The 13,511-nt window shown below is 43.7% G+C and overlaps 1 protein-coding gene across 1 annotated transcript in view; it reads right to left on the bottom strand.

Moving 5' to 3' along the window:
• GSTCD (glutathione S-transferase C-terminal domain containing) overlaps positions 1 to 13,511 on the bottom strand; it is a 257,832-nt gene that overhangs the window by 192,542 nt on the left and 51,779 nt on the right. Inside the window, exon 2 of the mRNA XM_077476668.1 lies at positions 1,022 to 1,454. Within this exon, the coding sequence (XP_077332794.1) occupies positions 1,022 to 1,438 (417 nt within the window). The 5' untranslated portion in view covers positions 1,439 to 1,454. The remainder of the gene's footprint in view (positions 1 to 1,021; positions 1,455 to 13,511) is intronic.

Below are 13,511 nucleotides of genomic sequence, written 5' to 3'. Positions count from 1 at the left end.
GGGACCCCCGTGAGTCCGGTCGCGGGTCCCGCGGACTCAATCACCGCGGGCATACCCGCGATCGTCTCACAGGACGGCTGAATGGAGGAAATGTCATGTAAACAGTATTTCTCCATTCTGCCTAGCAACTAGTGATGCCGATCTCTGCTCCATGTGATTGGAGCAGAGATCAGTGTTCACTAAATGAAAGCCCAACCCCTCCACAGTTAGTAACACACCCCTAGGAACACTTAACCCCTACACTGCCACCCACTGGTTAACCCCTTCACTGCCAGTGTCATTTACACAGGAATCACTGCATTTATATAGCAGTGATTACTGTATAAATGACAATTGTCCCAAAAATGTGTCAAAAATGTCCGATGTGTCCGCCACAATGTGGCAGTCACAATAAAAATCGCTGATCGCCGCCATTACTAGTAAAAAAATAATAATAAAAAATTATTAATAAAAATGCCATAAAACTATCCCTATTTTGTAAAGGCTATAACTTTTGCGCAAACCAATCAATAATCGCTTATTGCGATTTTTTTGACCAAAAATATGTAGAAGAGTACGTATCGGCCTAAACTGAGGGAAAAAAATGTTTTTTTTATATATTTTTGGGGGATATTTATTATAACAAAAAGTAAAAAATAATGCGTTTTTTTCAAAATTGTCACTATTTTTGTTTATAGCGCAAAAAATAAAAACCGCAGGGGTAATCAAATACCACCAAAAGAAAGCTCTATCTGTGGGGAAAAAAGGACGTCAATTTTGTTTGGGGGCCACATGGCACGACCGCGCAATTGTCAGTTAAAGTGACGCAATGCCGAATCGCAAAAAGTGGTCTGGTCTTTGACCAGCAAAATGGTCCGGTCTGTAAGTGGTTAAGGATAAAAACTGGAAAGAAAACATGATGTTATTTTTCATAATGGCCACACAAAATAGTGTGCTACATATTTTATTTATGAATATGCATCCCCACTACAGATTATAAAACACTGCATGCAATACATTTACCAAAAATGTTTAAACTTACTTCAGCACAGGCTTTTAGGCATGTCTTTTTAAAGCCAAGCAGTTCACTGACATCTTTTCTGGTGGGATCTGCAAGGTATGTTTTGTGTATGATATGCCTAAGTACCACAGCCAGTCCAGCTCTACAGAACATACCAGATGCATCAACAATGGCAGGCAGATGACAACTACGAACAATAAGTGGAAGGTCTTGTTTGGAAACAACAGCAATATCCATGGGTAAAGATAATGTGCTCAAAGTCACTTGTTTTTCACTTTCCGATACTACCACTTTAGTTTTCAATGCCTTAAAATTACAGTAAGACATTAGAAAGAGAGTTATTGATGTATGAAGTGGTAAAATAGTGCCTTCATGATGAACGCTCAAATCAAGGAACAGTTGTTCTTCCATATCGTCTTCTCTGCTTATGTCCTTCATCCTTTAATAGTGGATTCTGGAAAAAAAAAAAAGAACATTATTTATTTTTTGGACAGAATAGCAATTTAATAATCACGTCTACTCTGTTGAGGTTGCTCTCTTTGGTGTTCTCTGACCCAAAACAAAGAAAATAAGTCCAATTTAATTTCATATATTTTATACCAGGGGTGTCCAACCTGCGACCCATGATGGCTATGAATGCGTCCCAACACAAAATCGTAAATTCACTTAAAAAAATGTTGATTTTTTTTTTGTGAAAAAATGTGTTTACACTTAGTAAACACATGCTGCCGAAGAAAAATGTAACATGCTCTCTTTACTGGACTTTTTTTTTTAAAAGAAATTTTATTACAGTTTTACATGTTTACAGTAATCCCAAAAATAGAGTACAATACACAGTTGTCCAACGAAATCAATGGAACATATACTGAACAATGCAAATAACAATAGGAATGCTGTAGGTCTACATCTTATCAGCTTCCCTGACCTATGCATTAGACTTGACCTATCTTAAACAAATTTGTCTGTTTCTCTGTGTGGGTACCGTGGTCAAGACAGACGTGGATAAGAGGTACTCTGTGTTTCTCTGCATTGGGGGGGGGGGGGAAGCTATTCGCGTGGGGTCTGCACAATGGGGTCATGAGTATGATTGATCCAAAGAAAGTGTGCTAGTGGGATCTGGGTAAATGCATTTTCAAGTTAAATCCAATCCTTACTAAGTCCATGTACATGCTAATTGACTATTCTGCCCAGTGGTATTTTTGGATGTCCGGCAGGCTTAAAACCCCTTGTAATTTGGGGAGCATCAATCTTTCCCAACTCAGTCTGGGTGTTTTGGATGTCCATATGAGATTTCTACACATACGTTTGTATGACGAGAAGAAAGATGGTGGAAGTTTAATAGGGATAGCTTGAAAAAGATATAGAAGTCTGGAAAACCCATTCATTTTCAAAATAGCTGTTTTGCCAAACCACGAGAATGGTCCTGTGTGCTATTTGTGGAGGTCTACTTGGATGGCTTGCAGAACAGGTTGGAAGTTCTGCGTATAGATGTCAGTCAGGTTGGTAGGGATTTTGATACCAAGGTATGTGAAGGCGTGGGGTTTCCAGCAAAACGGGAAATTGTTCTTACATTGTGGAACCAGTGTATTCGGGAGGGTGATGTTTAGGGCTTTTGATTTTGAGAAATTTATGTGCAGATTAGAGAGGATTTTGAAAAGTGAGACGTCTTTGAGGAGGTTGGGGATGGTGTTTACCGGGTCTGTTAGAAAAGTAGGATATCGTCTGCGTAAGTCGCTACCTTATATTGTTTATGATTGATCTGAAGACATTTGATATCCGGATTGTCTTTGAGCTTGCGGAGTAGGGGTTCCATGGACATCCCTGTTGAGTGCAATTTGAAATGGAGAAGGAGTTCGACAGGCAGCTGTTTACCCTAATTTTGGCTGTTGGGGACGCATAGAGAGATAGGATCATCTGGACTAGGTGCTGTGGTATGCCCACTGCGCGTATTGTAGCCTCCATATAGTCCCAGACTACCTTGACGAACGCCTTCTCCGCATCTAGGGATAAGAAGAGTAGAGGTAGTGGAGAGCCAATGGTGAATGTTTAGTGCTTTAGTGGTGTTATCACTGGCTTCCCTGCCAGGGACAAAACCAACTTGGTCCAAAGAGATTAATCTAGGAATTAGGGGAAGGATGCGGTTTGCCAGAGCTTTGGCATAGAGTTTCACTACTACGTTAAAGAGGGATTCCACCTACAAAAAAAATATTAAAAGCCAGCAGCTATAAATACTACAGCTGCTGACTTTTAATAAATGGACACTCACCTGTCCCGGGTTCCAGCGATGCCGGCAGCATCGATCGATCGCTCGGCTCTCGGCTGCTGCCGCCACCATTCTAGGTGAGGGAATCAGGAAGTGAAGCTCATCGGCTTCACTTCCCGGTTCCCTACTGCACATGCGCGAGTCGCGCAGCGCAATAGGAATTGTCCACGCTGTCTCTGAGACCCGTGTGTGTCCCAGCAGACAGTGCGGCAGGACAGGAAATGGCGTAGACTCCCACGGGAGTCTATGCCCGGAAGTGGGTGTAAATACCTGTCTTTGACAGGGATCTCCACCCCCCTCCCCCCTGAAAGGTGCCAATTGTGACACCGGAGGGGGGAGGGTTCCGATCAGCGGAAGTTCCACTTTAGGGTGGAATCCCGCTTTAAGAAGTGATATGGGATGATAGTTAGATACCAACGTGATGTCTTTGTAATAAGGGCGACATGGGCCTCTAAGATATATTTGTTGGCTACACTGGCGGATGCCAAGTTGTTGAAAGCCTTAATGAGCTGGGGGATGTGTGTGTTGGGGAAGGACTTATAATAGCTGACAGTCAAGCCATCCAGACCTGGGCTCTTTCCTGACTTTAATTGTTTTAAAGCAGTCAGGGTCTCTTCTACAGACAGTGGGAGATCTAGCCCTATTGATTCTTCAGTAGCAGGGGGGGGGGGGGGGAGGAGAATATTGTTGTAGGAATTCCTGGATAGCTGACATCCGGTCATTTGGAGCAGTTGTCAGATTTGGGGTAGGGAGACTGTACACTTGTTCACAAATTGGTCTGCAAGATCTTCTGATGTCGGTAAGGTGTTGCCTGCGGGGTCTTTGATTGTGTGAATAGCGTCCACTGCTTTTTTGACCAGAAGAGCTCTGGCTAACAGTCTCCCAGATTTGTTGCCAAATTCATAGAAAACCTTTTGGGTTAGGGCGTATTTACGTTTTAGTGTTTTATGTAACTCTCCTAAGAGTTATTCCCTGGTTTGTGTCATTTCAGTCAGGGCGTCAGCGGCCAGGGATGCTTTTGTTCCAAAGTGTAAATACGTTTAGTTAGTTCCTCAAGTTTGTTCCTTTTGGCGGCCAAGGAGATGAATTCACCCCTAATTACACACTTGTGTGCAGCCTATATTGCTGCTGGAGAGGAGTCTCCCTGTATGTTTTCTGTAAAGTAATGTGAAAGGTTTTTGAATATTAGTCTCTGGATCTGTGAGGAGAGAATTGTCAAGGTGCCAAATATGAGATCTGACCATTGTGGAGAGTTAGGGTCATGGTAATGGGGGGGTTGTGGTCCGATCATTGACTCGTCGGCACAATAGTGTCTTTAGTGAGAGAGGAGAGATAATTTTGGGATATAAAGTGGTCGAGTCTCGATTATTTGTTATGTGGCGGGGAAAAAAAGGCGAAATCCTTTTCGTTAGGATGTAATGTGTGCCAGGTGTCATGTAGCATCATGTCACTGAATTGTAATGTTATCGCGCGGAGGGTTCTATATGTTAGTGATGATGATCCATTGGATGTGTCATGGCTACATTGAAATCGCCACTGATGATTAGAGTGCCCATATGGAATATCAATAGATGTTGGAGTGTTTTGCAAAAGAAAGCAGCTTCTTGCGTATTTGGTGCATAGACATTCACAATGGTAATGGGCCTATTGTGCAGTGTGCCTTTTAGAAAGAGATACCTCCTTTGTGGATCCCTTTGGACTTCTGCTATGTGAATCAGGCATTGTTGAGGTATTAGAATGGATAACCTCTTGGATTTGGTGTCTTTATTGGACGCATGGTATACCGTCCAAGTGCTTTTTATGTAGTTTAGGAATGCTATCTGTTCTAAAATGGATTTACTGAATAAGAGCAATTTGAGCTTTAGATTTCAGCAGGGAGGAAAGTAATTGTGATTGTTTTTCAGGAGAGTTGAGACCACGTATGTTTTTAGAGCAGAGCTTGAGTTGTATGTGAGGTTGAGCCTTACAGTGTGGCTTTTTGGTGGAGCCTACGCCCTCCGGCATGAGTGGGTGGGTGTGGGGGGTAAAGGGCAGTCAGGTAGGGGACAATGAGATCTGTTGTATTGAGTGTAGACTTAAGTCGGGCGTAGTAAACGCTACGAGAGGACCGATGAGGCAATGGGAAATCTTTCCACCCGCCTCAATATCAGGGGGAAATCGGTATTGTACAGAGCGGAAACCGAGTGCACACCTTAGTCGGTGTGACTGCACCCCGTTCCACCGCTGTGTGAGGGTTGGCTAGTACCTAGCAAGGGAGAGTTTCAGCTAATCACGGATATCCTGCTGTCGCCTGACCATGTGTGGAGATGAAGGAGGTTGAGGATATTTCCATAAGGGGATTTGAGGGATGGGATATTGTTCAAGTATGGTGTAGAGTAAAGAAAGTGGGACATGGGAGACAAATGAGGTGGTTAGGTTCAAGTGTACATGAACACATATGTGAACATGTACTGTCCTCGTTTCAGCCCTTCCTGCTGGGGAGTGTGAGTAGCCTCTGGAGTTGCCACTGGGTCTCAGGGAGGCCAACAGTATAAAGTCCAAGGTGGGGGCTATAGAATGTTATCAGTGCAACAAGTATGTTAATCCGAAACATTAAAACTAGCGTATTATGCACCTTAGCAAAATGCATGCAAATAGTGTAGCTTAAACTAATAACTGGAAATAAAAACAAAACCTATGAGCAAGACCTCATCATTATACCTTCGGGGAAGGGTCAGGTTAGCAACAGTTTGTGCCAAGTACCCAAGTCCAGACTCTGACGATATATTAGCAGGTAAGGCGTTCTCTTTGTGTAGACAGGTCTTGCTCTCACCGGATTTGAAAGGAGAGTGGGGTCTAGATAAGTCATTAGAGGAGTCGGTAGACATAGGTACAGCAGCCTGTTGGTCAATCGATGAAGGGAATTGCCGCTGATGTCGTTGATGAATCAGGGAATGCAAGTGGTGACTAGCTGAGCTGCAGTCTTTGTTGTGTGGGCTATCTGGCGTTTTGTGGGTAGATCGTGGTGCGTGGTGGGACGCCCCTAGTGTGCCGTGGTGGATGGTACAATTGTCGGCAGATAAAGTGGTATAGTCCATACATCAGCAGGGCAGTCAGTGTTGGTCTCCGGGACTTTGAGGTTGTTGATCAGTGAGTTTTGCGTCTCTTCAAGTCGGTAGTGCCGATGTTACAATCTGTGTGGAAAAGGTCGCTACACTGTCTGAAGATGTAGCGATGAGAAAGAAAAATTCTGGGTACCGCAAAGTTTCCTGGATGGAGCAAAGCTGGAAATACTCCGTGTTGATAGCTCATACGTCTTCCTGTTTAGATTGGGAAGCAGGCTGCAGGGTATTATGGGGAGTGTAGTTTAGGCCGTTTGTTGCGTGATCTCTGTGGGTCACGACTGGATTGCATAACAAAGAGGCTGTAGTGTGAGGGGTAGCATAGGGGTACCATAGACCCAATGAAGGTCCTAGTAATGCCCTTATGCAAACAAAGTCAATGAACATAACAGTCAAACGTAACTTAATGGCATTAATGGCAAATCACTGGGTACCTATGAGGGATGTTAGCGGTCCCGTCTGGCTCTCCTCGACCTGGGAGAGTTGGAGGGGCTGAAATCTTGGTACATGCCACAGGAAGCATTACGGTTACCTGGAGCTGAAGGAGAACGTTTCCGCCGGTATCTGGTGTCTAGTGCCTCTGTAGGTTCTTCTGTTGGCTGATCCCTTCTCACAGCAGAGCGGCGAAAGCACGCGTACCAATTAGGTACCTCTACCAGCGGGATGTTCAGGGTGTCACAGAGGTGTGGAAGATCTTCTGGCACCATCAGGAGTGCTATGCGGCCCTGTGAGGTGGCCAAAAGGCAGAATGGGAATTTCCATTTATATGGTATTCCCTTAGCGTGGAGAGTGTCCACCAAGGGCCTCAGGTCTTTGAGATTAAAATTGACTATGCAGCAGATAATGTCCCTTGGGGGAATCAGTATCTCTCCTCTTGGGTCTCATGGCTTGGTGGATCCTCTCCATCTCAATGGGAGTCTGTGGTGGTCTGTTCAGCAGTTCATTGAATAAGCCTGTGACCGAGGATGTTATTTGGTCCCCCTCGATCGCTTTAGGAAGTCCTCTGACCCTCAAATTGTGGCGTCTGCCTCTGTTGTCGAGGTTTCCATGTGCCTTTGCATATCCCTCATTTGGAGGGTATGGGTATCAACGTGGTGTCTGGTCTTTCGGAGCTGCGTGTCATGGTGCTCTGCTACTTTTTCTACTGCTTGCACTCTGTCATGGAGCGCGCGGATACTTTACTGGACTTTTATACGTTTTATCTTTCCAAATAAAAATATCCCGATTGTCAAATTCAAGCCTTATTTATGTCATCAATTTTTAGCAGCACCTATTTTTGCACATGAAGGTCAAAATTAGGAGCAAAATATTGGATGAGCACCTTGAGAATTCATGCTGCTGCATCTATCGAACTGGATATTGATGTGTTTGTTTATCAAAAACAGTGTCAAATATTGCACTCACTTTATGTTGCCATCTTTTACTTTTATAATAAAAAATATTACAAAAAAAATGAAGTTTTATCACTCACATAGGCACATTATATCAGCAGGGTGGATTTGATTAAAATCACAAATTAAATCAGGATTTAAATCACTAGTAAAAAGGCTTGATTTAGATCATCATTTTTAAAGAGAAACTGTCATCTCTGTCCCTCAAGGGCTCCTCCTCTGACTCGCTGTTGACTTATCGACAGTCCCATTCACTTTAATGGGAAGGCTGGTGATGCGGCAGTGATACAAGGTGAGGGATGTGGCAGCAGCAGGTGAGTGGATGCCCGCTAACAGGTGCTGCCCTGATGGATCTGAAATGACAGGTGCTCTTATTAGTGTACTTTATGTGTGGCCCAAGACGATTCCTCTTCTTCCAATGTGGCCCAGGAAGGTCAAAAGGTTGGACACCCGTTTTATAGTTTCAGAGTACTCCTATATAAAACCAATCATTTTCTTTTCAAGTCAGATTACACATTGTTGAGGTAAACATGCTATTAATATCCAGGAGGAGCAGAGGCACAGGATACAAAAGTAATAAAATGGCATGCAGCTGCGCTGCAGCAAAACCCATTGAAAAAGCTTTAATTGCCACTTTCACACCATCCCTCAGAAAATTATTAAACCTATTTTGGTCATCATCACATTGGCTCTCATAGCTTGGACCACGTGGGCCATTATACTTTGGGCTCTCCATATGGCACAAGGAATAATTTAATGAACTACTGCAACAGATGTGCTAATATATAGTATGAGCTGTTAGCCAAGACTTGGTCAGCAAAAAACATTTAAATATACTAATGAAAGATGCTTTTTCCATACAAGCCAGGCTTTTTAAAATGGCAATATCACTAAGCAAAATACCTTTGGCTATGTGCTTTCGGTTTTGTTTTTAGGCCCTATTCACACAGGTGTTCTGTGCACTCACGTGCACGTTGTCCCATTCATGTATATTGGGAGTCAGAGGCTGTACTGACACTGCCACTGGTCTGTGTCCCAGAATGCACAGAGCGCGCGTTCAGGGACACGTATTTGCACTTTTGCATCCTGTACAGGAAAAGACAGTGCTTCACATGGATGTATGCTTAAAGCGATTGTAAACCTGCGGTAGTAAAAAAAATAAATAAAAAAATCCTACAATTACCTTAGAACGAAGCCCTCCAGCGGCGTAATGTCGGCACTCAGACGGCTGACATTTTCACCCTGTCTTCTGGATTTCCAGCTACATGAGTGGCCAGGGGAGTGAAGATGTCACTCCTGTGCATGCGTGCGTGAGCCGCCGTTTCAAGCAGACTCTGAAGGCCCGGCACTGTAAGCTGGATCTTCAGGGAGCGTGTGCTGATGATGTCATCAGCTGCATGCGCTCTGAATATCTCTTAAACTGTGACCTCTGTTATGCAATGCAAAACCCCTTTCCAGAAGTCCTGAACCACTGGACAAAACCAGAAGATATGTCCGAAGGTGGCCAGGGAGTGTAAACTCCTCCAAAGCTTTGCCAAAACCTGCGGCTAGATACTTGACAGTTTTCGCTGGGGTATAATATATCCTGTGTAGAAATTTGAATTGTATTAACCTGTCCCTAGCTGACACTAAGTGAGCAAAGGGGAAACTCCACATGCTGTCCCAGTCCACTGCATTGAGGTCAAGGACATCCTCCACCCATTTTTTCCTACATTTAGTTAACAAAAGGGGGGGGGGGGGATAGGGAACATTTCTTTAAATAATTAAGATAGCTTTTTTTTTTTTTTTTTTTAACGATTTGTCAAGTAGTACAGTCTCCAAAATTGAGGGGTGGATCACCACATAAGTGGAGCTGAACTGGGATACAAAGGCATGGTGCAACTGGAGGTATCTAAAAAGATAAGGGTTGGGCAGGTCAAACTGTTGTTTCAGAGCAGCAAACAATTTGCCCCTTCTGGTGACATCCCCTAAAGTCTTAATCCCTTTTGCAGCCCATATGATGGAGTCCGGTACGGTAAGAAATTGGGGAAGCCACGGTTTTATCCACAGAGGGGAGGCAGACAGAAGACAGAAACTCAAAACCCTAGATACGTAACTTGGGTAACTCACTGAAGCTGCAATGAGCCATCCCCCGCAGCAGTGGTAACAGAGTCCAGTGGCAGAATAGTCGATTTGTCCCTATTTACCTGCAGACCCAAGAAAACCGCAAATGTATTCAGGATATGGAACACCGCTCGTAGATACCGGCCTGGATCCTTTAAAAATGGTAGTAAATCATCCGCGTATAAAGCCAGGCATTCTCTGATGGAGCCCACCTCCAATGCACCCGCCTCAGAGAAGGAACGCAACACCACGGCCAATGGTTCTATAATTAGGAATAACACAAAATGTCAAAGAAGGGGGGTATAGAGGACCCTATTTTTACAGCCATCCTAAGTTTTCTGTATTATAAGGAGACCCATTTACAATACTTTTTCACACGGCGCGGATCAGTGCTGATCCGCCCAGTGGATATCCGCTTGCTCAGTGGGGATCGCCGGAGCGATCTCCGCTGAGCAGGAAGATGACAGGTCCGTCTCCGCACACTGTGCAGGGATGGACCTGTCAGAGCACCGCTCTCCCCTATGGGAGATCGGATGACAACAGATCGCAGAGTCCGTCGTCACCCGATCCAATGACGGATGGAAAAATAGGTTTTTCCTCTTTTTTGGATCGGAGCGGGTCGGATGTCAGCGGACATGTCACCACCTCAGACCTCTATGGAGCATCCGTTTAGGTCCACCTGAAAAACTGACAGGCGGACCTGAACGGATCGGCCGTGTGAAAGAGGCCTTACAGTCCAAAGCCCATTCGCTCAAAGACCACACGCATGTAGCCCCAGTACACTAAGACAAAGGCCTTGGCCACATGCAGAGACGCAACCGCCCTAGTCCCGACCGCCTTATGGAAAACTTGGAAGTGTGTTAACAAGCAACAGAGATTGGTGTCAGTAGACTTCCCTGGCATAAAGCCAGTTTTTTCAATGTCAACCAGGAGCGGGAATAATCATGCACAACCGAGTGGCCAAGCCCTTCATAACGATTTTAGGATCAGCGTTGAGAAGCACTATGGGTCTATAGGAGGTGCAGTGAGTGGGGTCCTTATCAGGCTTAGGAAGAAGGACTACATACACCTCCAGCATAGAAGGGGGCAGGACAGCATTCTCAAAACAATAGGAGTAGAGAGTTTGCAATTGAGGCCAGCGTGTAAGCATATTGCCGATACCATTCCGCCGGGAACATATCTGGTCCCGGGATTTATGTGGAGGAAAGGAATGGATGACCGCCTCGATCTCGGGAAGAGTGATGACCCGATCAAGCCAGGCTCTGTCATCTGCATTTAAAGAAGGTATAGTTATGCTTAAGAGGAGGTCTGTCAGCTCCAGTTCATCATAAGCAGGGGCTGCAAAGGTTACACAGGTTTGTTTTAACTGTAATTTTCAGGCGTTCAGGAGAAATGAATATAGAAATTTTATATAGTACAGCTAAAAAATAAGGTTAGCATATTTTCAGCATGTAAAGTATAGTAACTACTTGGAGCCCTACTTTAAATTCAGCATAAAGTTCCCGGAGAGCAAAAAATATAGTGCATTTGCCCTTTAAAATGTAGGTGCACAATTTAGTCTCACTGCCTATTATGCATCCCTGAAATAACGTATTCTAGACATTCTTATCAATACAAAGCCTGACGCACATGGTGCAGCTGCTTTGTCCTATGGATTATCTAAAATTGGATTCCGTTTCTGGGAATATAAAACCATGTCTTTCATACATTCTTAAAATTAAGCCGCACCACTGTTGTATACAAAAAGAAAAAAAATCAATCTGCTCTGCCAGTGTTTGTTTCTGCTGCTCAGAATAACAGAATATTGGGCGATTATTTATTAAACTCCAGCAGTGTCACACAGCAGACTATTGAAGGACTCACTGGTGACCAGCACAGCCATTGCAGGATGGAAAAAAAAAGCCCAAGGCTGTCATGGCTTCTATTGGATTAAAGAGTAATGTGGATTTACCAAATGCAGAAGACCTGGGTCAACTAACCATCTCAAAAGCTTTTTCATGCAGCTCTGATGTACTTATGGTATTCTACATGATATTTTTGACTACCTTCAGGGGCTGCAAAGAGTTCAAAATACATTTTTGTAAAAGTGAAATTCTGCCATTAAATACGTTGTTTCATAGTAGGCAAGGTTGAATAAAGACAAAAGTCCATCCAGTTCAGCCTGTGTACGTGTATGTGTGTCATTGTTGATAATTATTTCCCATATCCCTATATAATTCCTTAACTAAGATACACATTCAAGAGTCTTTTAAAAATATCAATACGCCCCAATGACACCACCAATTGTGGAAAATCCCCTACACAGCTTAAGGTTAAACCACTTCTCATTGTGTGGCCCCCATGTCTTCTTACACTCCCCGAGACTGAAATGTTTCCTTCAAACACGTGGATCACCATTGAGGTATTTGTATACTGCTATCATATCTCCTCTCAAGCGTCTCTTCTCCAGGGAGAAGAAATCAGTGCTTGCAGTCATTCCCCCTAACTGAGGTCCTCTAATCCATCTACAAATTTAGTTGCCCTTCTCTGTACTTTCTCCAGCTCCACCACATCCCTCCTGAGGACTGGTGATCAGAACTGGATGGAATACTCCAGATGTGGCCGGACCAGAGATTTATAAAGTGGCAGGATAATCATTTTATCTCAAGTAAATTCCCTTTTTTATACAAGCTTATAGTCTGCTGGCTTTACTTGCTGCAGCTTGACATTGCCTGTTATTGCTCAGTCTGTCTTCTACCAGGACCCCCAGATCTCTCTCCATCCTTGATTCTCCCAGAGGTTCGCCCATAGTGGAAAGTTTGCATTTATATTCTTAGCCCCCAAGTGCATTACTTTACATTTTTCAACAATAAACCTCATTTGCCATGTAGTTGCCCATCCCAATATTTTATTCAGGTCTTTTTGTAAAATTTCTATATCCTGGTGTGAAGTTATTGACCTGCTTATTTTTGTGTTGTCCGCAAAAACTGAGATTGAGCTATCTAAACTGACCTCTATATATATATATTTGAATAAATTAAACAGAATTGGCCCCAGGACAGAGACTTGGGGTACCCCACTAACCACACCAGACCAGTCTGAGTACACGTGATTTATCACCAGCCTTTGGACACCCCCCTGTAACCAGTTTTTTATCCATGAAAAAAACTCTATGGTGTATGCCTACAGACCTCAGTTTGTAGATTAAGCGTGTGAAACTGTATTGAATGCTTTTGCAAAATTCAGATATGCCACATCTACCGGTCTTCCCTTATCTAGATGGCAGCTCACTTCCTCATAGAATGTTAACAGATTGGTCTGGCAGGAACAACCCTTCATAAAGCCATGCTGATTTTTACTGACGATTCTGTTTTTATCAGCAAATTCTTGGATATAGTCCCTCATCATCCCCTCTAACAGTTGACATACTATTGATAATAGGCTGACTGGCCTGTAGTTTCCTGGTATATGTCTCTACCCTTTTTTGAATATTGGTACCACATGCACTTTTCTCCAATCAGCTGGTACCACTCCTGTCAACATGTTGCCCATAAAGATTAGGAACAGTGGTCTGGCTATAACCTGACTAAGTTCTTTGAGGACTCTCAGGGGTAAGCCATCAGGCCCTGGCGATTTGTGTTAAGCTTTTCTAGTATTTTCAGGACAACAGCTTC

The sequence above is a fragment of the Lithobates pipiens genome, unplaced genomic scaffold (genome assembly GCF_037356315.1).
Source record: "Lithobates pipiens isolate NorthernLeopardFrog02 unplaced genomic scaffold, aLitPip1_a1.2 Scaffold_13, whole genome shotgun sequence".
Classification (NCBI taxonomy): Eukaryota; Metazoa; Chordata; class Amphibia; order Anura; family Ranidae; genus Lithobates; species Lithobates pipiens.
Note: the sequence above shows the minus strand (reverse complement) of the source record. Positions and strands in the feature narration are given on the sequence as shown.